At 36.0% G+C, this 25,575-nt stretch overlaps 1 protein-coding gene across 6 annotated transcripts in view; it reads left to right on the top strand.

The window, feature by feature from the left end:
* The window catches only part of HOOK3 (hook microtubule tethering protein 3), a 114,636-nt gene that overhangs the window by 25,401 nt on the left and 63,660 nt on the right, over window positions 1–25,575 (top strand). For all 6 annotated transcript variants that reach the window (XM_053216499.1, XM_027071592.2, XM_053216500.1 and 3 more), the window contains 6 exons: window positions 2,599–2,671; window positions 5,800–5,850; window positions 7,330–7,462; window positions 11,475–11,542; window positions 19,948–20,010; window positions 21,626–21,709. In XM_053216499.1, coding sequence (XP_053072474.1) covers window positions 2,599–2,671; window positions 5,800–5,850; window positions 7,330–7,462; window positions 11,475–11,542; window positions 19,948–20,010; window positions 21,626–21,709 — 472 coding nt within the window. The remainder of the gene's footprint in view (window positions 1–2,598; window positions 2,672–5,799; window positions 5,851–7,329; window positions 7,463–11,474; window positions 11,543–19,947; window positions 20,011–21,625; window positions 21,710–25,575) is intronic.

The following is a 25,575-nucleotide window of genomic DNA, read 5'->3' as shown; positions in this document are numbered from 1 at the left end:
ATTCATAATAGCTAAAAAGTAGAGACAACCCAAATGTACAATGGCTGATGCATAGATTACCAAAATGTATTTTATCCATAAATGGGATATTGTTGAGCCATAAAAAGGAATGAAGTGGTGATACGTACTGCGATATGAATGAATCCTAAAACCATACTAAATGAAAGAAGCCAGACACAAAAGACCACACAGTGTATGATTTCATTTATATGAAATGTCCAGAATAGGCAAACCCAAAAAGACAGAAGGGTGAGGAGTAATTCCCAGGGACTGGAGAGAGAGAGAGAGGGGGAAATAGGGAGTTACAGGTAGCTAAGGATTTCTTTTTGAGAAGATGGAAACGTCCTGACATAAGATTGTGGTTAGGTTGTACAATTCTGTGAATGTACTAAAACCCATTGCATTGTATACTTTAAATGGATGAGTTGTATGGTATGTGAATTCTAACTCAAGCTGTTTTTAAAAGTAGGTACAAAGTTAATGTTCACTTTGATACAAGCTTTAAAACAATCATAAAATAATTATAAAAAATAAATAAAAATTTGAAAATAAAAAAATAATAGATTTATACAGAGGTAACTTAGTTGTAACTGTTTTTTCATAAATTTTATACCTAAATAAATTTATTTTTCTTCCTTAATAGTAACACTAAACATTATAAATAACATGTGACTTCATGTAAATATATGAACAAAATTTAGCACAGATTGTACTTTCAGCTTGAGTGACAATATAAGTTGAAATGTAGTTTTTTTTTTTCCCTCTAACATATTTCTTTCATTGCAATTATGTTTTTTGGGTAAATGGAGACAGTTGTGGTGTTATGGAAAGATCTTTGGACTTAGCATTTGCTAAAGCAGGATAAACAGGTATCCAGTCTCTGGTCTTGAGCAAATAATGTCATAGAGCATTGGTTTCAAAAACCTTAAAATGAGGATCATGCTAGGGTAAAAAAAATTTTTTTTCTACTATTTATCATAGTTTGAGAGATTTTCCTAAGGAAAATAAGTATAGGTATATTCACAGGTGTTTTAAATATGTCCACGTGACACATGTCCACATATGTCCAACATGTCTAATGCTTAGTATTACATTGAGAAAGTGGTTCTCAATCTATACTGTTTAAAGGAATTGAAATTTTAATAGCATTTATTATTTATTGGTGACCTTCAAAATATTAAGTGATGGAGGTCATTGAAATATTAACTGAAAGGCTAATGTTAACTTTTTTCTTGATATATTTCTTTTGTCTGTTTAAAATTGTGTCATTGATTTTGACTTTTTAGATATTATTGTATCTAAACATTATGTTAATTCCAAGGTAGCATATTCCTCTATAATTTTTTTTTTTTTAAATGTATCAACTGTAGGGGCACCTGGGTGGCTCAGTTGGTTGAGCGCCCAACTTTGGCTCAGGTCATGATCTCACAGTTCGTGGGTTTGAGCCCCGCGTCAAGCTCTGTGCTGACAGCTCAGAGCCTGGAGCGTGCTTTAGATTCTGTGTCTCCCTCCCTCTCTGCCCCTCCCCCACTCATGCGCCCGCGCGCGCGCGCTCTCTCTGTCTCTCTTTCTCTCTTTGTCTCTCTCTCTCTCTCTCTCTCTCTCTCTGTCAAAAATAAACATTAAAAATTTTTTTTCCCCCCCGTAGGGGCACCTGGGTGACTCGGTTGAGTGACTCTTGATTTCGGCTCAGGTCATAATCTCACGGTTTGTTGGGATCAAGTTCCACGCTTTGAGTGTGGAGGTGGCTTGGGATTCTCTGTCTCTGCCTCCCTCAAAATAAGTAATTTATTTTTTTAGTTAAAAAAATAAAATAAATATATCAACTGTATGTTACAAGTTTTATTTTTATTTTTTTAATGTTTACCTTTAATTTCTTTTAACGTTTATGCATTTTTTGAGAGACAGAGAGTGAGTGGAGGAGAGGCAGAGAGAGAGGGAGACACAGAATCTGAAGCAGGCTCCAGGCTCCGAGCTGTCAGCACAGACCCCAATGCGGGGCTCAAACTCATGGACCATGAGATCATGACCTGAGCCAAAGTCAGATGCTTCACTGAATGAGCCACCCAGGCATCCCAATTTAATGTTTACCAACGGAGAGAGAGTGTGAGCGTGAGTGGGGGAGGGGCAGAGAGAGAAGAAGACAGAATTTGAAGCAGGCTCCCTGCTGTCAACACAGCCCGACATGGGGCTCAAACCCATGAATGTGAGATCATGACCTGAGCTGAAGTTGGATTCTTAACTGCCTGAGCCACCCAGGCGCCCATTTTTCTAGTTTGTTTTTTGGGGGGAAATGTATGTATATATACATAATATACATTATATATGATGTATATATAAATATGTGTGTGTGTATGTATGTATATATATGTGTGTGTATACATATATGTATATATACATGCATATTTTATGATGCTCTGGTAATACGTTGATTTTAGAGAAATCTGCGAAAATTGCATCCAATCTCCAGACTGAGTTCTTTAATTGCTTGGTATGTGGTAAATAGATTTTTATGTTGCAGTTAAGGGATAGATTTCATTTTTTTTTTAAGCTTGATAGCTGCATGATCTTAATATGCTAGCTTTTTCTGATTTGCAGAGATCCTGCATATTTTGATGAAAATTGGCTGAACAGAATCAAAACCGAAGTAGGAGATAATTGGAGGCTAAAGGTATTTTCTTTTTATTTTTCCATCTGTTAAATAGTCTTTTAGTAGTATGCGTGTAATATTTGTTGGAATTTTATCTGATGTGTTCAGTGAGCTTTAGAAACCTAGACAGCCTGTAGTGAAATAATCCAGAATTAAAGATTGGAGGTAACCTGAGGTTGCTCACAAAGATACATAGTGTGAGTTAGTAAAGCACCGTGACTAATGGCATGGACTCTAGAGCCATAGTGCCTGTATTCATATCATAACTTTACATTTACTGTCTGGGGAAGTCCTCCTAACTGTTCTGTACCTCAGATTCCCCATTTGTAAAATGAGGATAGTAAAAGGATCTACCTCACAGAAATAAATGAGTTGGTATATATAACGTACTTAGGATAGTGCACATGTAATGTTAGTTGTTGGTGTTGTTACTAATAATGAGAAAATACTGATTATAGTTGACTGAGTCCAGAGCACTCACAGAATGAAATATTTTCATTTTTATCCTAGTAGCCTTAAGTTCCATTATTTCTCAAGCTTCTTTGACTAGAACCCACAGTAAGAAATACAGTTTACATTGCAGCCTACTGTCAACTAAATGTATGTGCAGATATAGTTCCCTTAATCTGTGCACTGATGTTTTGATTTTAAAAAACATTAGTTGCAACCCACTAAATTATTTTTTTAACTTTATATTTTGAAATAATTCTAGAGTCACAGGAGATGCAAAACAAAATGTGTGGAGAAGTTCTGTGTACCTTTCACCCAGTTTCCCCAGTGGTTACATCTTGCATAACTATAATACGATATCAAAACTAAGGAACTGACATTGATGCAATCCAGTTCATTCAGCTTTCACCAGATTTATCTATGTTTTTTTCGTGTTTTTGTGTACAGTTCTGTGTAGCTCTATCGATACGTGGTTTCCCATAATCACAATGAAGACACAGAGCTGTTTTATCTCTGCAAGTCTCCACGATGCTGCCCATTTCTCTTTGATATAGACAGGTAGAGACTCAGAAATGCAAATGAGTAAGCATGTGAAGTCCCTGGACTTAAGATATGTTAAGCTTAGTTTGTCATTTTAGTTCTTTTTTTTTTTTTTTTAAACATTCATTTTTGAGAGAGTGAGACAGGGCGTGAATGGGGGAGGGGCAGAGAGAGGAGACACAGAATCCTAAGCAGGCTTCTGAGCTGTCAGCACAGAGCCCGATGTGGGGCTCGAACTCAAGAACCGCAAGATCATGATCTGAGCTGAAGTTGGACGCTTAACCGACTGAGCCACCCAGGCGTCCCCTTTTTATTTCTTTCATAAAACACATATTTGATGAACAATATTCACTGATTGCTTAAATATTGAGTCTGCCAACATTTAATTCCCTTTTTTAAACTAAGCTAGAGTGAATGAACACTGTTTAAGCCACTGTTTTAATTTCTAAATAATCTTTCAAGAAGAGGCAATTAAATGATTACTTTCATACGGTATAACATGTATAAAACAATTGTGGATGTTTAAAATAATGCTACGAATCATTTTGTATTTGCTTGCTATCTTGACCAAAGAGGGAGTTCTTTACCCAACTTGCATGCACAGAACACACACATAAGCATACATCCTGTCTTCATCTTTAGTATCATTAGTGTGGCAGAGACAGTAATATAGAGAAGGGGAAAAACTTTATCATATTCTTAATATTCAGAACTGGGATTAATAGGAAATCAACTACCATTTTATTATTATTTTTTTTAATGCTTATTTATTTTGAAAGAGAGAGAACAAGTAGGGGAGCAGCAGAGAGAGAGAGAGAGAGAGAGAGAGAGAGGGAATTCCAGCAGGCCCCACACTCAGTGCAGAGCCCGACGTGGGACTCGATCTCATGAACCAGTGAAATCATGACCTGAGAGACCTGAGCCGAAATCAAAAGTTGGACACTTAACCAATTGAGTCACCCAGGCGTCCCTCAACTATCATTTTAAATGAACACATTGATTTTTAAGACGTGTTAATTTTAAATGTTAAAATATGAAAAAAAAACCCCAAACATTCTAAAATAAAGGAAATAAAGTATATTGTATATTTGCCATGTCCCCAAATCTTTCTAGAAATATGAACATATTTGTTTTCTTTATGAGTTTTTTTAAATAAGTTTTCAGTTTATATTCTCCCTTAGAAATAAATACGTCTGATTGCACTGGATTGCACTGCCATGATTGAGTGTCTGTTACTTGATAGTCACAGGTTCTACTGTGACTTCTGTCCTACTGTGTACTTCTGTCCTAGGACATCTTCAGCTACTAATGTTGGGTAGGGACAGTTAGGGTCAACAGAATCCTGTCGTATACACATTTAACTTAACACAGTATCAACCGAATGAGATGGGTCAAAAAAAAAAGGAAAAAATAACAGCTTAAAATAGTGCAGGTGATCGTGCCTGTCATTTCCCTCAGATAACATATAAGCCAGTGAACCCTTACTTTAGAGTGGCTGAGTGATAGGTAACATGTTGGTCCCTCACCCTCTCTTGCTTCTAGAGGATGCTTCTTGTACCACAAGTATCTTGCAGTGCCGAGTGTTGTACTAGCATTTCAACATAGTGTATTTTTAACCATATGGCTCCTCAGTATTTACTTTGGTGCTCAACTGAACAATCAGCAGTCTTTTCTGACAGTGAAGAAAATTTGGAGACATTTCCAACCCTGATTTTGACTGTAATTTTCGCTTAATGCTCTAATTTTAGAATTTAACCTCTATGTGAGATGCAACTCCATTTTTCTAGGGAAGACAGTACTAGAGGATGTTTTCAGTAAGGATGGCACATTTTTTTCTTTACTTGCAGAAAATCTGATACTTTTAATCTTACTGTTAAGTGTTGTTCAATTACCCTCCAGTTTCTGTCAGTGTGATCATAACATTGAAAATTTAACATGATTGGAAACTTAATTTTTTTATTATAATCTCTTGAGATCACATAAATTAAGCCACTGATAGTCCTTTTTTGGTGATTATGGAATTCACATATGCTGTTGAGTTTTATTTTTTATATTTATGATTAACTAGAATGATTAGTTGGTTCAGAAATTTTTTATGTTAAATTATATTTTGATCTATGCTTGACTTTTACCCAGTTGTTCTATCTCTCTCTAAACAGATAAGCAATTTAAAGAAAATTTTAAAAGGAATCCTGGATTACAATCATGAGGTAGGAACTTTTTTCTCACTCTGCTTAGAAGTATTACTATAGGAAATTTAATTTTACAATATTTTACAGTGGTTTCAAGTAAAGGAAAATTTACCTCAAAATTAAAAAGCAGCTTATCTTCCATTGTTTTAGATGTTGGTTCAAACAACTATCTGTTAGGTGGTTACTAAATAGAGGCTCTTTTTCACTGTAACGTGGATAGTGTGTAGATGATTATTAATGTTATACTTTACTTTCTGCCATATATGAACTCTCTCCTCTTCTCCTCTTATGAAGGTAGTTTAGAATCCAGGCATTATAGCCAACTCCCTTGCTTACATTAGTTTTATTCCATGGCAAACCTCCATCCCTAGATTAACTCAGTTTATCCTCTGAGTCTGCATCAGAACAGTCAAGGTATTAAAAATCAGGCAGTGGAACTAGTTTTACTTTAAATTTCATGATCACAGATAATCAAATGAACACAACAAAGCATAGACGCCTATGTTATTTTCTTAACTGTTTTTACCCCATGAGCTTACCTTCATTTATACCTACGTCTATACTTGTATCATTTATCTTCACAACTTAGTAAGTGGTCCAAAACCTATAAATCATCCTATAGTCCTTCCTTTTTTATAATATTGTCATAAGACCTAAATCTCCAAAATAAAGCTTTTTTCCTTCTTTACTGCCACTACTTTATACCATGCCATCATTAGCTCTTGCTTATATTTCTAGAGTAGTCTGACTGGTAACCCTGATTTCACTCTTGCCCCTCTACAGTCTGTTCTTATTCTTCACTCTAAAACCAAAATGATTTTTAAAAATGAAAATTTGATTATGTCATTCTTCTCAAAAGTTTTTCATGGTTTCCTATTGAGAATAAAATTCATAGCTCTTACCATGAGCCACCAGGTACTGTGCTCCTTGCCCTGCTCACCTGTAACGCTAGTGCCTTACTCATCCTGCTTGTGTGCTTCTAGGATTTTCTTTATTCACTGTAGGGTTATTAGATAGGAACCTACCCGTTTGTCTGCATATATTTCATTTCATTTGGGACCAATTTCCCCATAAAGGAATCCTCTGTTTCCTTCCTGATACAGGTATTTGGCTATCAGCATTTTGGAATTAAATGATATTAACTATAGGCATGAATCTATATTTAATCTCTGCTCCTTCTGGTGCTCCCTTGTTCAGAACCTCTCTGGCTCTACTTTGAACTTCAGAGAATTTTTCTTTTGGGAGCTGGTGAAGGAATCAAAGTATTCAATTTCTTTTCTCAGTGTTCATACCATATACCAGATTGGGACTAAATTTGTAAATCAAGATCTTTATAATTTAGCTTATAGGAGATAAAAATAGAAATTGAAAGTGAAATTGACGTAATAGCTCTGCCCTTAGCAATGAGTTTCTGGTGCTGATGAGCTAATTTGTATCAAATATTTTATTTGGACATATAAATGTAAATGCAGTTCTAATCCTTTTGTCTCTATTCAGATTTTAGGACAGCAAATTAATGACTTTACCCTTCCTGATGTGAACCTCATTGGGGAACATTCTGATGCCGCAGAGCTCGGAAGGATGCTTCAGCTCATCTTAGGCTGTGCTGTGAACTGCGAACAGAAGCAAGGTAATTTATTTGATGTTAGGGTATGCATTTAAAATAATTAAGCAAAGGAATATATATTGTATAGATTATATATAAATCACTAGTACAAACAATAGCATCTTCGCAAGGCCACCCTCAAACAATGTCATTTTCTATGATTTTGCTAGTACTTTGTTTGCAAGCTTAAAAGAGTTTTGCAGCTTAGAATAAATTTGATTATGAGGATTCTCTCCCTATCTGCAGGACTATATAATTCCTTGAGTAGATTAGTTTTAGCTACAGTGAAAGTGATGAAATTTACTGTTAATTGGAAAATGTCCAGCTAAATTAATCTCCGTAATAATGGTAATGTTATACTGGATCAATTTAGCTCTGGGAACTTAAAATTGGATACTTTAGATTGCAAGTATGAAGGATTTATTTCACAAATATTTACCAAACTCCTGCATTATGCTGGGGCTAGGAGCACATTGCCAGACAGAGCAGACACGGTACCTTCCCTTGTGGAACAGGTTGGTGAGTGGAGGGAGGGCAGGAAGCAATGTCACACATAATAACTGTGTGGTCTGAATGGGAATGAGTGCTGTGAAGGTAAAGTGTAATGGGCCAGGGAAGTTATTTAAGCAAAGATGTGGAGATGGATGAAGAGTAATCTGAGTAGTAGAAACTGAATGTCATAATGACTTAGGTTATCTTTGAGAGACTGAAAAACCCACCACTATAATTAGAGAGTAGTAAGGAAGGGATGAGGGGTGATGAAATAGAAGAAAGGTACATAGGGACTACTCCAAACAATGAGGGCACAGCGTTTTACTGTTACTGTATGAACTTCGTAGAAGACGGAGGTTTTTATCTTTTTAAACCCAAAGATTTTTTTTCTTATTCCTTCTTCCTCACTCCTGGTAATGCAAAAACAGATTTTTATTTAAATTGTCTATACCTTTTCGGTGTTCTAATGTGATAAGTTTAATAGCTGTCAATATTGTTTTCTTGAAACTGTGACTAGTTTTATTGGTGTGTGATCCAGGAATTTTTTTCTAACAATATATTTATTTCTCTTTGTCCTCATTCCTGTTAGATTTTAGTATGCATGCTCTTACAGTAAGTTTTAGTTTTCTTTATTCAGTTTAACAATTAAAATGGAGAACTTTCTACATTTGCGATTTTTATATATTACTAAGATGTCTAAAAGTTTTTTGCCAAAAGTTAGAAGATTGCTATCAATAAGATTCCAGACACATTAAATTTCTAAGTAGATGCTTTGATTTTAAAAGGTGTGTGAAAATTATTTAATGTAGTTGACTGAATTCAGATAATGACCTCGTATGTGCTTATTCTGTTAGGAGATTCACCTACTCTTGGAAGCAGCATACCTGTTAAGAGTTGACCAATTATATTTATCACAGGAAAAGACAAGAATGTTACCTATATCCATAGTCCTATGGAAAGCAATCATAATATTTATCCAGATTCTCACACAGACCAAGAGTCCTGTGTAACACCTAGATTCATTTTTTCCCTTGAAATTGTGTATAAATGATGAAACCTTTGAACAGGATTTTAACATCTTATTTATCCAGAGGGCATTCCCTGTTTTCAGAAACATAGTTGAGAACCAAGAATCAAAGTAAATGAATTCCTGAGTTCAGATTTTCAGTGTAATGTGAGGCTTACTAAAGCGGCGCTGCCATTTACTACCTGACTGACTTTGGACTAGGTACTCAGCCCATTTCCACATCTGCAGAATGAGGATACAAAACCTGATAGTCGTGAGGAGTAAATGAAATTGTATATGCGTATTTGCTTTGTAATCCATAAAGTGCTATACGGATAAAAAAGCTTTTATGTTTAGATGAGTTTTTCAGTTACTAAAAGTAAGGAGCAATTGCTCAGAACATTGACAACATACATTTATGTTGGCCATCTGTCTTCCTAAACAGGGCAAATAAATGGTGGTAAAATTGGAAAGACAAATATTAGTAATATAAAACATACTACTAATCATTTCTAAGTGTCTGTCTTCTGTCTGGTACTTTATTAAGTACTCATAGAACAAAAAAAATACTTTATACACATGAGGAAAACTAAGTATTAACGTGATTTGCCCAAGGTTTCTGGTTTGTGAAAGGCTAGGCAAGGACAATAACCCATGTTTCTCCATGTTTAAATCACGCTCCTCATACTCACCTGCTATAAATTTTGGCCTTAAAAAAGCTGTTTTCAGGATGAACTCTGTGACATAGCACACCTCATTCATTGCCTCATAGATCTGCACCAAATAATCATATATATTTATATTTTGGACACAAGATTTGTAAATTTTTTTTCTTTTCAAAAATTGTACATTAACGTAGTTGTCATCATCATTTTATCATGTAGCATTTTACGGTGTTCGCGGGGAAGGGCCTTGACGTGGCAACACCGCTTCTTAACTAACGCTTCCCCTCTCACACCTTACTAACTTCCTTACCTCCCTGTTCCCACTGTTAGTTTCTTCACTTCCAATAGGCTGTCATTAAGTTTCCTTCCCCATTATCAGTGCCACTGCTTTTTCTTTTCCATGTTCACAGTCTTTTATTTTAAGGGCTGTTAGTCATCCTAGCTATGCCATTTTCTCCATAGCCCTGGGATTCTGTGTGTAGTAGCTTTGAACAGAACATCTACAAGCACTCCCTTGCATTCCAACACTTAGAGGATGCTCCTCATTAACAAAACAGAACAGGAAACGAGCTCAGACTAAAGAATTTTTTTTTCCCCAAATAGTGGTTCTGATACATTCCTACTATTGTCCTAAGAAAATACCTGTGATTAAAGTGTGTTGTGTATGTTTGTGTCACCACACATTTGATTGGGTACAAGTATCCTAAGAACAACACTTGCTTAAAAACATGTTTTTTAAAATCTTTGGCATCAATAACCAGGATGTCAGAATGTCACAATTTAGTAGTGTTGTCCAAATACTTTGGTTTTGTTTGTTTGTTTTTAATAAGTTGTCTGTCACACACAGCTTTATACACCTTGGCATTCCAAATACATGAGTCTCGTAGGTTCACTTTAACAATTTCACAGTAAGACTCCCATCATGTAATACTTGAAGTGCAGAGACAAGTTTTTGGTGTACATATGGAGAGGATTTTTTGGATGTATGTGGAGAGGCAGGTTGAGACTAAAATTTCCTAATTATTCTTTTAAATGTTTCTTATTAAAATGTATTTACCATGTTTGTTAGAACCCACCTGGCCTGTTGATTTTATTTTATGCTTAATGCCACTTTTTCCATTCATTGTTGGATTTGCAAATAAGGAAAAGTACTTCTAGGGCTTTGTTTTTAGGAGACAAGAAATAATTTTTTTCAGCTTTTTCATTACTGACAGCTGAGCGATCCTTCTCTTTTTTTGGCAGTGGCGAGGGTAAGATTGATGAAGTTGGTACTTCAGCTTATTAGAGATGTGTGTATTTTAAAGTCCAGGGTTATGCAATATTTATTTTTTTATGGTATCAGTTTCTATCATAATTTCGTCTTAATTCATTGTCCTAAGCAACTCTCAGGTTTATTAAGATTTTTCTATTCTATAGCAGAAAATATTAAGGTAGAAATTGTACACAGTGCAGTGCTTTGTCACACAAGCATAAGGCACAGACTTCAGAGTTATTTTTTTTAACTTGTAACAAAGTATAATGTGAAAGACAGATTTCTAAATTTTAGGAATAGCAATAAGGAGTTCTTTCCATCCTGGCTTTAGGCTTTACCAATTCATTGTCTTGCATTCCTGAGATACTGTATTCCTGTGACCTTTAGCTTGTAGCCTCAAACTTTGTAAATTAATGGGGTGGTGGGTGTGGTTTCTTAAAGAAAGAACTGTAACTTTCAGCCTGTACTTTACCTGTGGTGCAGATATTTAACCACTTAAGAATTCCTGGGAAGAGTCAAAACATGGGAGACTACTTATAAGAATTCATGAAGTGTAAGCCTTTTACTCCCTTGAGTATCTTTAACTTGAACAGTGACATTCCAGATTATTCTTGTTTTCAGAGTACATCCAAGCCATTATGATGATGGAGGAATCTGTTCAACATGTTGTCATGACAGCCATTCAAGAGGTACGTTGGAACTTTAAGTATGTGTGAGAAATTAAAGGAGCAAATAGGAATATGAATAGCAGAAGTAAAGATTTTTAAAAAAGATTCTCCTCATTTTTTTTTGAGAATTTTTTTCTTACACTTACAATATAGCTTGCCTCATTTTTATTTTAAAAAATCATACATTTTTCTCATTTTTATTTAAAACTTAAACATTTGTCTTTAGGTATATTTAGTAACTGTTCCTAATTTTTAAAATTGCTCTACTGAACTAGGAATAGTAGACTAATTCCTAAAGTCATTATAAACACATATCTTAAACCAGAAGTGTACCTCACACTTAATTGTTAGTTTCTTGTTTGGCAGAAAATAATGCCTTCAACTCCAACCATACCCAGAGCAGTTTCTAGATGAATATTTATACTGAAACTGTGGGGAAGGAAAAATATCTTTTTCCTCTACCCATCCAAGTTCGCAGCTGGGACCTCTATTAACAAAAGACAGATTAACAAGAAAAAGGGTACAAATGCATTTAAAGGATGTTTAACATTACACCAGAACCTTCTTAAGGAAATGAAGACTAAAGGCGTGTTTAAACCTGAGTGTTTTGATGCTAGGTTTGATGAAGAGTGGAGAATCATGGAAAAATGTGATAGGGCAAAAAAGGTTTGAGCTAAGGATAGTAACCTGGGGAAAACAGCATATCCTATTCATTCAGAATCCTTTCAAAATCTATCTTTGGAGATAAGGATGCTTCTTTCATCTGAGTATAGGGAGAGTACCTCTCATATGAGGGTCTTATGACCTGCTTCAGGAGAAGGTAGGAAATCTTTCCTGTACCTACTCAGATTCCTTCAGCTTGAAATATTCAGTATGCCAGGATGCCACATTTTGGGATAGCATGTCCTCAACTCCATCAAATGTGAAACATAAAACTATAAAAGTAAAAATAAAATGTAGATTAATATAACCAGTTTATCTCAGGATGTGAGAATGTTTTTGATCATAAAAGGGGAACAGATTGTTAGGGGTACTAGAAAACAATATAGGATGTGAATGTGCAACTGACAGAGAAAAAATATAACAAACATGAAAAATGCTAAATGCAAATTAAGTAAAGTTGTGGTTTTTTAAAAATCTGACCAAATGACTATAAATCTGGAGGTTCCCATTACCCCCTCAGGGTGCTGATTCACAGAACTCAGGAATGATGACAGTATTATAGCAGAAGAATACAAACCAGAACCAACTCCCCCCACCCCCAAAATGCATAGAGTGAGGTCTAGGAGAGTCCCATATGCAAAGTTTCTGTTGTCACCTGTCCATAGTATCAAGGCATACCACCACTCCCCCAGCATATTAACATGTACTGCCAACCAGGGAAGCTCACCTGAGTTTTCATGTCCAGAGTTTTCATTGGGGTTTCATTATGAAGGAATGATTGTTTGGATCTGTGACCATGGGGTTGAACACAGTTTCTAGCTCTCCTTCCCATCAGAAGTCAGGCTCATTATCAAGTGATAATCTGATACATCTGGTCTTCCTGGCATGACCAGCCCCCAACTGGAGTCATTCATCTTTTTAGCTTAAGCTACCTAGAGACCCACAGATCATAGATACTCTTTATCAGTTAGGAAATCCCAGAGATTGAGAGGCTACTTGCCAGTAACGGGACAAAGGCCAGCCAAATTCATTACTACACAGGACGTTTCAAAAAAACAAAGCTTTGAAAAGATCACTTTAGCAGTCAGCTCTGATGGTAGGAAGATAAACTGATACATCTTAAAATCATGTCATATTCTTTTACATCATGTAAGATATTAAGTCATGAGTATTAAAGTATCAAAACAATGATCTCTTTTAAAAAAAGTTTTTTATGTTTTTCTTTTACTTTTGAGAGAGACAGAGTGTGAGTTGGGGAGGGGCAGAGAGAGAGGGAGACAGAGAATCCAAAGCAGGCTCCAGGCTCTGAGCCCTCAGCCCACAGCCTAACGTGGGGCTCAAACCCACAAACCGTGAGATCATGACCCAAACCAAAGTCAGACACTTAACTGACTGAGCCACCCAGGCATCCCTCAAAACGAGTACCTCTTAAGCAAGATAGAAGATTTTGCTCTTAAGTGGTCCTGGACTTTATTCTATCGTCATGAGGGATCCAGCTTTCTTGTTTCTTATTGTCTGCCATCCTTAAATATATGATTCCCAGGTAGTGGGAGCATCTGTGGGAGTGGGAGTCATCTGTGGCTTCTCAAGTTCCATCTATCACATTCACATTTCCAGCCATCAGGAAGGATTGAGGGGATAGTTATTCACTTCCTCTAAGTAAACTTTCAACAATTCTCACTCCTATTAGCCAGATATTACTCACACAGCTACACAGGGAAACTGGGAAATATGGTCTTTTTTTAATTTTGAGATAGAGAACAGGAGAGGGACAAAGAGAGGGAGAGAATCCCAAGCAGGCTCCACGCTGTCAGCACGAAGTCCAGCGTGGGATTCAGTCTCTCAAACCATGAGATCATGACCTGAGCTGAAATCAAGAGTCAGTTGCTCAACTGACTGAGCCCAGGCACCCCTGAAATGTGGTCTTTATTCCAGGTAGTCATAGCCCAACCACAATTTGAGGAGTCTGTTATTAAGCAAAAATAGGAAAAAGAATAAGGAGCCACTAACAGTTCTGCCTTACAATAATTGATCCTACAATTCTATTTTTAGGAATTTATCCGAAGGAGATCTGAAATACAGAGGTACATAATAGTAATAGCAAACATTCATCTAGCACCTACTATGTGCAAGATAGTGCTGGTACTTACTAAATACATCTATTAACTCTTTTAAAATTATAACTAATACTACTGAAATGTACACTTAAAATTTTAAATGGCAAATTTTATGTTCTACATATATGTTCATACATATAGTATGTTCTACTACATACTACTACATGTAATAGTTCTACAACTACACGTGGTTCTACATACCACAATAAAAAAATGAAAAATTAATTGTAATGTTTTGAGGTATATGCTGTTATTATCCCCATTTTATAAAAGGGAAAGTGAAGCATAGAACTCAGCAGTAGGGAGACAGATAAGTAAATTATGGTAGAATAATACTTTGGCATAATATGTAGCATTGAAAACATATAACAACATGGGTCAGACTTGTCTAGGGAAACAGAGCACATGAGCAATAGAATCCCATTTCTGTTAGAGATTAAGATGAGTGAAAACAAACTTGCAAAATGTTAATTATCTCCAAGTGGTTGGATGTTCTATATTCTTTTCTATATTTGCCAGTTTCTCTATAATAACAGGTTTGCATCTATAATCAGAAATATTTTTAAAATTAAAGTCTATGACCAAGCAATTTTTAATTCTACATATCTAGCCCAAGGAATTATTTAGAAATTCAGACCAAGATTGGGTACAACAGTGTTTTTCCAACTATTTTATTTATTTTATTTTTTTAAGGTTTATTTATTTAATATCTACACCCAGCATGGGGATTGAACTCCCAACCCCAAGATCAAGAATCAGTGCTCTTCTGACTGAGCCAGCTAGGCACCCCCAAGCTATTTTATATTAATAGAAATATGAAAATAATGTGCATCCATTAGTAAGCAAGTGTTTAGCTTAGGGTACCTCCATCTCATGGAATATTATGTAGTTGATAAAATTTTTAAAAAGTATATTATGACAAAGGGAAAACATTTAAAATGTCACGTGAACAAAGTATATAAAATTATACATACAACTAGATTTTAAAAATAGATTACATGTCTTTATGTGCATATTCCTTTTATGCATTTAACACATACTGTCAAGCCCTTAATATGCACCAGAAGCTATAGATACACCAGAAGCATTCAGGATACAATTGTGAAAAAGACAGACATGGTCTCTTGCCCCAGAAAGTCTAAGTCTCATGGGAGAAATGGCTAACCAAGCAATTCACGTACATTTAAAGCATTCAAAATGAAAAGTACCATGTTGGGGAAAATATTAAGAGGACCTCCAAGAAGTAGCTAACTCAGCTTGGGGACTTAAGGGAAGGCTTCTCAGGGAAGGTGGCATCTCATCTGAGCACAGAAGGATGAGATGACGTGAGGAAGGGGTAAAAATTGTTCTAAAGTCCAGGTGGCAAGAGAAGCAAGACCTGCATGGAATGTTGGAGGTATTGAAAGAAGGTGCCTGTAGCAAACATGGTGAGGTAGGAAGTGCTTAGAAATGAAACCAGAGACCTAAGGTCATTAGAATATTGAGCAGTTTCATTAGAGATTTGGGACTTTGGAAACCAATGAATAGATTTTAAGGAGAAAATACACTGAAGTCTGTATTTAAGAAAATCCATATGATGAGAAGAATGGTTTGGAGGAAAACCAGGTTAGAAAATGGGAGAGCAGTTGAGAAACCTTGATAATTATCCAGCAAAGAATGACGGAAACCTGAACTAGGTTATGGCAGGGTGGAGACAGGTGGACAGATTTGAAAATTGTTAGAGCTTGAATCAATAGGCTTGGTGATTGATTGGACCTAGGGGGGAGAAGGTGTAGCTGGATAGAATAATACAGGTAAGAAGGGCTTTTTTTTTTTTTTTTTTTTTTTTTTTTTTGGCACATTGTATTTGTATTTCTTTATTCAAGTACTAATGACTTAGACTTTTTTTTTTTTACCATGGTAAAATACATATAACAGAAATTTGCCGTTAGTAACATTTAGTGTGCTCATAATGTTGTGCAAGCATTGTCACTGTTTAGTTCCAGAACTTTTTCCATCAGCACAAAAGGAAACCTTGTACACCCATTACACAGGCAATTCTCATTTCCTCCTTGCTCCAGCCCCCATCAACCAGTAATTTGCTTTCTGTCTATAAATTTCCCTATTCTGGATATTTCATATAAATGGAAACATAGGATATGTGACCTTTTGTGTCTAGCATTGTTCATTTAGCATAATATTTTCAAGGTTATTTTGTAGCATGTATCAATACATATTCCTTTTTATGCTGAATAATGCATTGTATGGATGTGTAGCATTTTGTTTATCCATTCATCAGTTGATAGACATTTGGGTTGTTCCTACCTTCTGGCTATTGTGAATAATGTTTCTGTGAATGTTAGTATATGGGTTGTTGTTTTTGAGAGGGAAAGAGAGACAGCTGGGGAGGGGCAAAAGGAGAGGGAGAGAGAGAGTCTTAAGTGGGCTCTGCGCTGGGCATGGACATGGATTCAATCTCACAACCATGAGATCATGACCTGAACTGAACTCAAGAGTTGGATGCTTTAGGAACTGAGCCACCCAGGCTCCCCAGGTTTTTGGTTTTTTGTTGTTGTTTTTTTTATAAAACACCTATTCTGCCTATGTTGAAATTGAATTGCTTGGTCATATGGTAATTCTCTGTTTAACTTTTTGAGGATGCACCAACTTCTTTTGCATGGGTGCTGTAGCATTTTACATTCCCACCACCAGCACTAGGATTCCCGTTTTTCCCCTGTCAACCCTTGTTGATGTCCATCTTTTTTATAATAGCCATCCTAGTGGGTGTGAAGTGGTATCTCCTTGTGGCTTATTTGCATTTCCCTAAAGGCAAATGATGTTGAGAATCTTTTCATGGGATCATTCTTTGGAGAAATGTAAATGGTGGTCAAGTAAATGATAAGTCTTTTAATTCTTTGAATGCTAATTGGAAGAAGCCACAAGTAAGAGAAGGACAGATGTTGATTTATAAGAGAGAGGATGATAAATGGTACAGGGTCTGTGAGAAGCTGGGAAGGGACTGGGTCAGGGAGCACAAGTGAAAGGATTAGCCTACTATGGGAAGAACAATACTTGTATTACAAGATTGGAGAAGGAAAGGATGGGCATGAATGTTGCCAATTTTGTGGATTAAGACATGGGAAATTCTTATTTGAAGACAAAGATTTTTTTTTTAACTTGTTTTATTTTTTATTTTACATCCAAATTAGTTAGTATATAGTGCAACAGTGATTTCAGGAGTAGATTCCTTAGTGCCCTTTACCCATTTAACGCATCCCCCCCCCCCCCACAGCCCCTCCCATAACCCTCAGTTTGTTCTCCATATTTATGAGTCTCTTCTGTTTTGTCCCCCTCCCTGTTTTTATATTGTTTTTGTTTCCCTCCCCTTATGCTCATCTTGGAGACAAAGTTTCCTGGTGAAGAGTATGGGGGTGTTGGTGAGGTTTGAGAAGTAGGAAAGGTTTAGAATAATCTCTGAAGGGAATAAAGAGACTGCTGACTGGGGAAGCATAACTATACTTTGGGGACAACTTTGAAGTCCCAGTTGAAATTGGAAACTATGTATTAATAGTGTTTTAGGATTAAAATATTTTTTGTTTACTCTCTCAGTACTTAGCAGTCAGGATTTATGGTCAGAACAGACAGGTATTTGGATTGATTCTAGATTGAGATTTTGCCAGGAAGAAGAAGGAATGGACGTAAGAGAAGTGATGATATTGGCAAAAGTTATCAACATAATAGACCGTGAAAAATCTAGGCTAGAAAGAGAAGGTAGTTGGTTAAACAAATGATGAACCATGGAAGCTAAATCAGTGGAGGAAGATTGCAGAAAATAAGATGATGTTAGCAAAATAAAGAAGAGTAAATGTGAGCAGACAAAAACAAGAATGTTTACTATAAAGTCTAAGCAGAATAAGAAAGAAAGTGATGGGTTCCGACTGGAAACCTGGGAGAAAGGAAGGGAGGTAGAGGGCCTGGAAACCTCAAGCAGAGAAGCACGTAAACTAAACATAATTGAATGAGAGAGCAGGGATGACAAAAGGTTGTGTTCAGAGTGTAGGACACCTAGGTTTTTGTTCAGAAGTGTTGCTGTGTTATGAGGAGGACTTAACTGCAATAATGGGAAAAGGAAAAAGATGGGGAGGAGATCACTCCTAGTATTTCTGCCACCTGCCTCCAAGTCAGATACCATCTCTTGATAATCTGTCACAGCCCTTATCACACTGTGATGGTTTTTTTCACTTGACCTGTGCTACACCCATGGTTGGTAGCTTCTTAAATATTTCAGAATTATAAAAGGTGATTATTGTAGATGGTAAAATAATGATTTTTCCTTTTTATATTTTTAATGAATTATATCTTCTCTACCATGGGATTATTTTTTCAGTTGGAAGAAGTCTTAAAAATCTTTTGATTAATATTGTCACAATAAAAGCATAAACATTGAAGCCAGTATTTTTTGCTCTTCCTAAGATTTTTTTTCCCCCTAATTATGCTAAGGGACTTTGAACTCTTCTCATCCCATTAATATAGAGCAGTGATTCTTAAACTTCAGTATGCATCAGAATCAGCTGGAGGACTTTATTAAACATGTTGTTGAACCCTAACCCCAGAGTTTTTGAGTCAGTACATCTGGGCTGGGACCTGGTAATTTGCATTTCTGATGAGTTTCCAGACAATGGTGATGCTGTTGTTTTGAGAACTTCACTTTGAGAACCACTGATAAGAACAAGGTACAGCTGAACATAACATTTCAGGTCACTCCAGATTGGGATTAAAGGCTGAAATTATAAAATCTCTCAACAGAACATCCCCACATTTCTAATTGTCCCCCTTTCTTTTGTCCTTCAGACAGAACATAAGAAGGAAGCAACAGAAAATTGAGACCATTTGGGTCTGCCCCTGACTTTTGTCACAATCAGATTTTATCTTTTTCTCCCCTAGCCCCTCACACTTTATGGATCCTTTCTCTTTGCAACACAAGGGTGAGAGAGGCTAAGACATAGATTTGTGTGTGCATGTGTGATAAACATCAGCCAATTCATTTTGGCTTATATTGATTTATATTGATGTTGACCATATTTATTCTTTAGAAATAGTTACTTGTGTTGCTGTTTTTTTTTTGTTTTTTTTTTTTGTTTTAACTGAAAAGTCAGTTTTAAAATATGTAGCCACTTCTTAAACTAAAAGACTTGTCTTTTTAGTGATAAGAATACTTGATTTTTATGACTGGGCCTACAGTGAAAATGAGCACAAGAATTTAGAACTATAATTTTATTTATTTTTAATGTTAATTTATTTATTTTGAGAGAGTGTGAGCGTGCACACGAGCGTGGGGGGAGGGGCAGAGCCCAGCTGTCAGCCCAGAGCCCAACGTAGGGCTTCATCCCACAAACCATGAGGTCATGACCTGAGCTGAAATCAACCAACAGAGCCACCCAAGTGTCCCCTAGACTTGTAATTTTAAATGAAGGCATTATTCTAGAATGAAAAAATATTCCAGACTGAAAAGTTTTAATGTGTAAGAAAATGTTCCTTTTATGTTTGTGTTTTCATTTTCATTTTTATAATTTTATGGTGATTTGGGTATTCGTGTTGTTATGTAAGTACATTTTATATGATGTCTTTTTTGCCACATAGTTACAATCATTTAAATCTTAATTTCAGCTGATGAGTAAGGAATCTCCTGTCTCTGCTGGAAATGATGCCTATGTTGACCTTGATCGCCAGGTATCTCATTTTGCATTGTTTTTATCCATGCAGAGATTGAAAAGAATAAACCTTATATATTCACAAAAAGAATGTTTCATTTGAAATTGCTTATAGAATATATTGGTTTAATTCGTTGTTTTTTACTAAAATTCAAGAGTTTAAGCTACTTTACTAGTGGATATTACACATTAGTAATTACATTTGTAATTTGTAATTAAAATATTGCATAACCCACTTTAACTTAAAGTCATTGTAATTCGTATTTCCTAGTCATGATTTTTCTTTTTCCATTAGTGATATCTTTCTTCATGCTACATTTAACACACAGCATTTTCTGGAAAATGGCATGCATTTAATCTTATGATTTATTTATAATACAAAATACCTTTTATTTCACATTATTCTTCCTTTATCTTTGTGAGAAAGACCATTTACCCTTTATCTTTGTGACGAACAGTCAACAGATACTTAAATACATTAAGGAATGTACTATATTTTTAAAGGAACTCTGTGGTGTATTCTTGTGGTTTTAACCAAAAGTTATTTTGTAATTTTAATTACTACTTTTCAATAGAATACTCTTAGTTACATTGTCAGTTTCTATGTTCCAACTTGGGACATCTGTCCCAAAGGGTGAACAGATATCTTCACATTACCCTCTCTCATTTCTTCCCCATGGTTTCTAAATGTTTTGTAGGAAAATCTTTGGACATATGATTTTAACCCAAGTTGTAATTTGCTTCCCTTACTTTGTGATGTTAGGTTTTAAAGGTGTTACTTTTTTTTAAGTTTATTTATTTTGAGAGAGAGAGAGAAAGAATGCATGTGTGAGCATGTGAGCAGGGGAGGGGCAGAGTGAGAAGGAAAAAGAGAAAATCCCTTAAGGGGGGGGTCCAGGGTGGGGGGGGAGGCTAGAACCAGAGATCATGGCCTGAGCCTAAATCAAGAGTCTGACTCTTAACGGACTGAGCCACCCAGGCACCCCTAAAGTTTGTTACCTTTATGAATTTTTTTGTATCTATATTACACAGAAGTTTGGTCATGTGAAAGGAAAAGCCACTATAATTTTTTAGCCAATTTTTCTTTTTTTAAATTAATTAATTTTAATTAATTAATTTTTTCATGCTTTGCTAACTTAGAGTGGATATAATAATGGGACACAACTTAGAAGTGTTTGGTTTGTGTTGAGAATCAGAATAATAATAATTTAAAAACTGTTATGCAAACTAAAGGTTTAATATGACTGAAGAACTTGGGTTGAAATACATCGGCTATATATTTCAACTATTGAAACCCCTATCCTCTAGCACATGCATATTTTATCAAGGTAAAATTTCTCACTTATTACAGAATCAACATTACCAAGAATCATGTAGCCCAGATAGGCAAATGTAAGAAAACTTGATAAGAGGAAAGTACCAGATTCAGAGTACAGAAAAAACAAGACTTAGGACTAGAAGATACTCAGTTAGAAATGCCTTCTTTTGACTCTCTAGAAGGATTCTCCATTTCTCCCTGCCCCTCAGAAAGAAATGGGATGGAAATGTTTTAATTCTTTATTGTACCTATGTAATTATTAACTGTTGCTACTTCATATTGAAATGTTTATTGTATCTCTTTTGTTTGTAACTAGTTGAAGAAAACTACGGAGGAACTAAATGAAGCTCTGTCAGCAAAGGAAGAAATCGCTCAAAGGTGCCATGAACTGGATATGCAGGTAAGAGATCCGTTCTGTGTACTATCTATTTGAAATGCACCATTATAAGTAACACCAGATATACTGTGTACTACCATGTAGTATAGTTTGGCTGTAACACAACCCTAATTAAAGAGAAAAAAAGGGAAAGCAGGTTTTTGATTAAAAATAGACTAATCAAATATGTTAGTTTTCTTTCCTTCTTGCAACCCTATTAGATTGATAATAACTGAATGAAAATGGCATAAGGACCCAAGAAAAGAAAGGAAGGATATCAGTGCTAGCTTTAGGGAGGAGTGGAGATTTTTAAAAGCCCTGATTGTAGTGTTTTCCAGTATCCATAGTATAAATACTCTAATTTACATGCAGGCCAGCTTCTTGTAGAGCATGTGACTCTTGATTTCAGGGTTGTGAGTTTGAGTCCCATGTTGGGTACAAAGATTACTTAAAAATCTTAAAAAAAAAAAAAATTTAATAGGGTAGGTAAATTTCAAGAAGTCACCAATAAAAAGAAAGTAAAGTGAAATTAGTCAGAGAAAGACAAAAATCATATGACTTCACTCATATGAGGACTTTAAGAGACAAAACAGATGAACATAAGGGAAGGGAAACAAAAATAATATAAAAACAGGGAGGGGGACAAAACAAAAGAGACTCATAAACATGGAGAACAAACTGAGGGGTTGTGGGAGGGGGGATGGGCTAAATGGGTAAGGGGCATTAAGGAATCTACTCCTGAAATGATTGTTGCACTATATGCTAACTAATTTGGATGTAAATTTTAAAAAATTAAAATTAAAGAAAAAACAAAAAAGACAGAAAATAAGAAAAAAAATATTTGGGATTTACCTCAAAATTAAGGAGGTTGGGGGCTTGGAGAGAGGTACAAATAAGACATAACTGACCATGTTTTGATGCTTGTTAAAGCTGGGTTATGAATATACTTAGTTCATAATATTTTATAATAGAAGCACTTTACTTTGAAAGGCATAGGTATTGGTCATTGCTTTGGATGCACATAGGAGGAAGTATAATCATAGCACACTTGTTGGGTTAGAAGGTAAATAATATTATCTGGTCACAATAACATTAAAGTTATATACTGGGATTGGTAAACTACACCTTGTCATCTGTTTTTGTAAGTAAAGTTTTATTGTAGCACAGCCTTGCTTTTTCACATCTTGTCTATGACTGCTTTCATGCTGTAAGGACAGAGTTCATGCCACAGAGACCTATGGCTCTCAAAGCCTAAAATATTCACTGCTTGATTCTTTACAGAAGAGTTTACCAAACTTGGTATAGACATACTGCAAAGTGAATGGCAGGGTTGCAGACAGGTTATGAGAATAGAAGGGGTTGCCCTATGACACACTTAGTCCTGCAGAAAATAGTAGTAATACACTTGATACTCGGATTTCTAATGTAATAATATAAACCAATTTCAACATTTAGAATTGTCCTAGAGAGAAATGTTATTGTGAAAGTAGAGGTGCAGGTGATAGTAGTTGAGAAGTAAACTAGGATAGGAGCCATGAGGAACACTAATGTTCTTGTCTTACCAAGAAGTCAAGAACCACTTCTGTGGCACAGCAGCTATTACATGGCTGGCTCCTTCTAGTCATCCAGTCTCAGCTCAAAATCACATGATTAATTTGGCATAAAATACGTATTAGGCACTTAAATGTGTGAAGTACTAAATTAGGCCTCCCGGAAGGGCTTTCCATGGTCCTGTGGTCCGTGGTCCATATAGTAGGCAGATGAGTGAGTGCATAAATGGGTGGGGGATTGAGTGGAAGGAGTTAATAAGTAGTTAAGATTGCAGAGGTGACCAATGAAGGAAACAAGAATAGCTGTTTGTGGAAAGGAAGGATGGCACAAGTTGCTATAATTTAACCTGTCAGAGGAGAAAGTCACTAGATAATGTCTGATGTTGATAAATCAAGAAATAGAAGTGTAAAACATTTAGAGATGTAAAATAACAACCCAAGACAGTAAAATTAGGAATAGTTAAAATTAGTTGTCTGTTAGAAGCAGAAGCACTCTGCGGGAAACTATAGCTTTTTTATGATAAACCCCTTTTTTGTCTGATTTTTTTCTTAAATCATGTTTAAGTATCATTTTTTATTACAAGCATACTTAGGAGTTATTGTTCCATACTGCTGCAATAATGCTGGTATCCCAGTAAAGCAAGTCAAATGAATTATCTGGCTTCCTAGTGCGTATAAAAGTTATGTTTATCCTTTATCGTAGTCTGTTAAGTATGCAATAGCATTATGTCTAAAAATGTAGGGGCACCTGGGTGGCTTAGTCGGTTAAGCGTCCGACTTCGGCTGAGGTCATGATCTTGTGGTCTGTAAATTCGAGCCCCACATCAGGCTCTGTGCTGACAGCTCAGAGCCTGGAGCCCACTTTAGATTCTGTGTCTCCTTCTCTCTCTGTCTCTCTCTCTAAAAAAATAAACATTAAAAAATTTTTTTTAAATAAAAACAAATGTATATTCTCTTTCTTTTCTTTCTTTTCTTTTTTTTTTACAAATGTATACACTTTAGGAAGACTTTATCGCTAAAAATTTCTAACCATCATCTTAGCTTTTAGTGTATCATAATTTCTTTTGCTGGTGGAGTGTTTTGCTTCAGCATTTATGGCTGCTGATAGACTGATCAGGATGGTGGTTGCTGAAGGCTGGTGTGGCTGTGGCAGTTTGTTAAAATGAAATTTGCTCCATCAATTGACTCTTCCTTTCACAGATTATCTCTCTGTAGCATGTTATGCTGTTTGATAACTTTAGCCACAGTATAACTTCTTTCAAAATTGGAGTCAGTCTTTTCAAACACTACTGCTGCTTTCTCAACTGTTTATGTGATACTTTAAATCCTTTGTTGCCATTTCAACAACCTTCACAGCATCTTCACCCCAAGTCACTTTTCCACCCCAAGTCACTTTCTTTGCTTGTCCCTATGGAGCAGCTACTCATTTATTAAAGTTTTATCTGAGATTGCAGCAGTTCAGTCCCATTTTCAGGCTCAATTTCTTTTTTGGTTGGTTGGTTTGGTTGGTTGGTTTGGTTTTTGTTTTTTTTTTTTTTTTTTTTTTTTTTTAGAGAGAGCGTACATGCCAGGGAGAGGGGCACAGGGAAAGAGAAAGAGAATTTTTTTTTTTTTTAATTTTAGGGAAACAGCATGCAAGTGGGGGAGAGGGGCAGAGAGAGAGAGAGAGAGAGAGAATCTTAAAGTCTAAGCAGGCTGCATGCTCAGTGAGGAGCTGGACGCAGGCTCCATCCCGTGACCTGGATCATGCCCGGAGCCAAAATCAAGAGCCAGATGCTCAACCCACTGAGCCACCCATGTGCCCCCAAGCTCCATTTCTAATTCTAGTTCTCTTGCTATTTCCACCACATCTGCAGTTACTTTCTCCACTGAAGTCTTGAACTCCAAAATCATCCATGAGGCTTGGGATCAGCTTCCTCCAAACTTCTGTTAATGTTGATTTTTTTTTTTTTAACCTCTTCCCATGAATCATGAATGTTCCTATTGCCATCTGGAATGGTGAATCCTTTCCAAAGGTTTTCAATTCATTTTACCCGGGTCCATTAGAAAAAGTATTATAATCTGTGGCAGCTACAGTTTTACCAAATGTGCTTCTTTTTTTTTTTTTTTTTTAATGTTTATTTATTTATTTTGAGAGAGCCACAAGCACAAGTGGGAGAGGGACAGAAAGAGGAGGGAGAGAGAGAAAATCCCAGGCAGGCTCCATGCTGTCAGTGCAGAGCCCAGCTCAGGGCTCAAATTCACGAACCGCAAGATCATTACCTGAGCTCAAATCATAAGTTGGACACATAACCAACTGAGCCACCCAGGTGCCCCCCAAATGTGTTGGTTAAATAATAA

Source organism: Acinonyx jubatus, chromosome B1 (assembly GCF_027475565.1).
Source record: "Acinonyx jubatus isolate Ajub_Pintada_27869175 chromosome B1, VMU_Ajub_asm_v1.0, whole genome shotgun sequence".
Taxonomy (NCBI): Eukaryota; Metazoa; Chordata; class Mammalia; order Carnivora; family Felidae; genus Acinonyx; species Acinonyx jubatus.
This window is presented reverse-complemented; position numbering and strand designations above follow the sequence as displayed.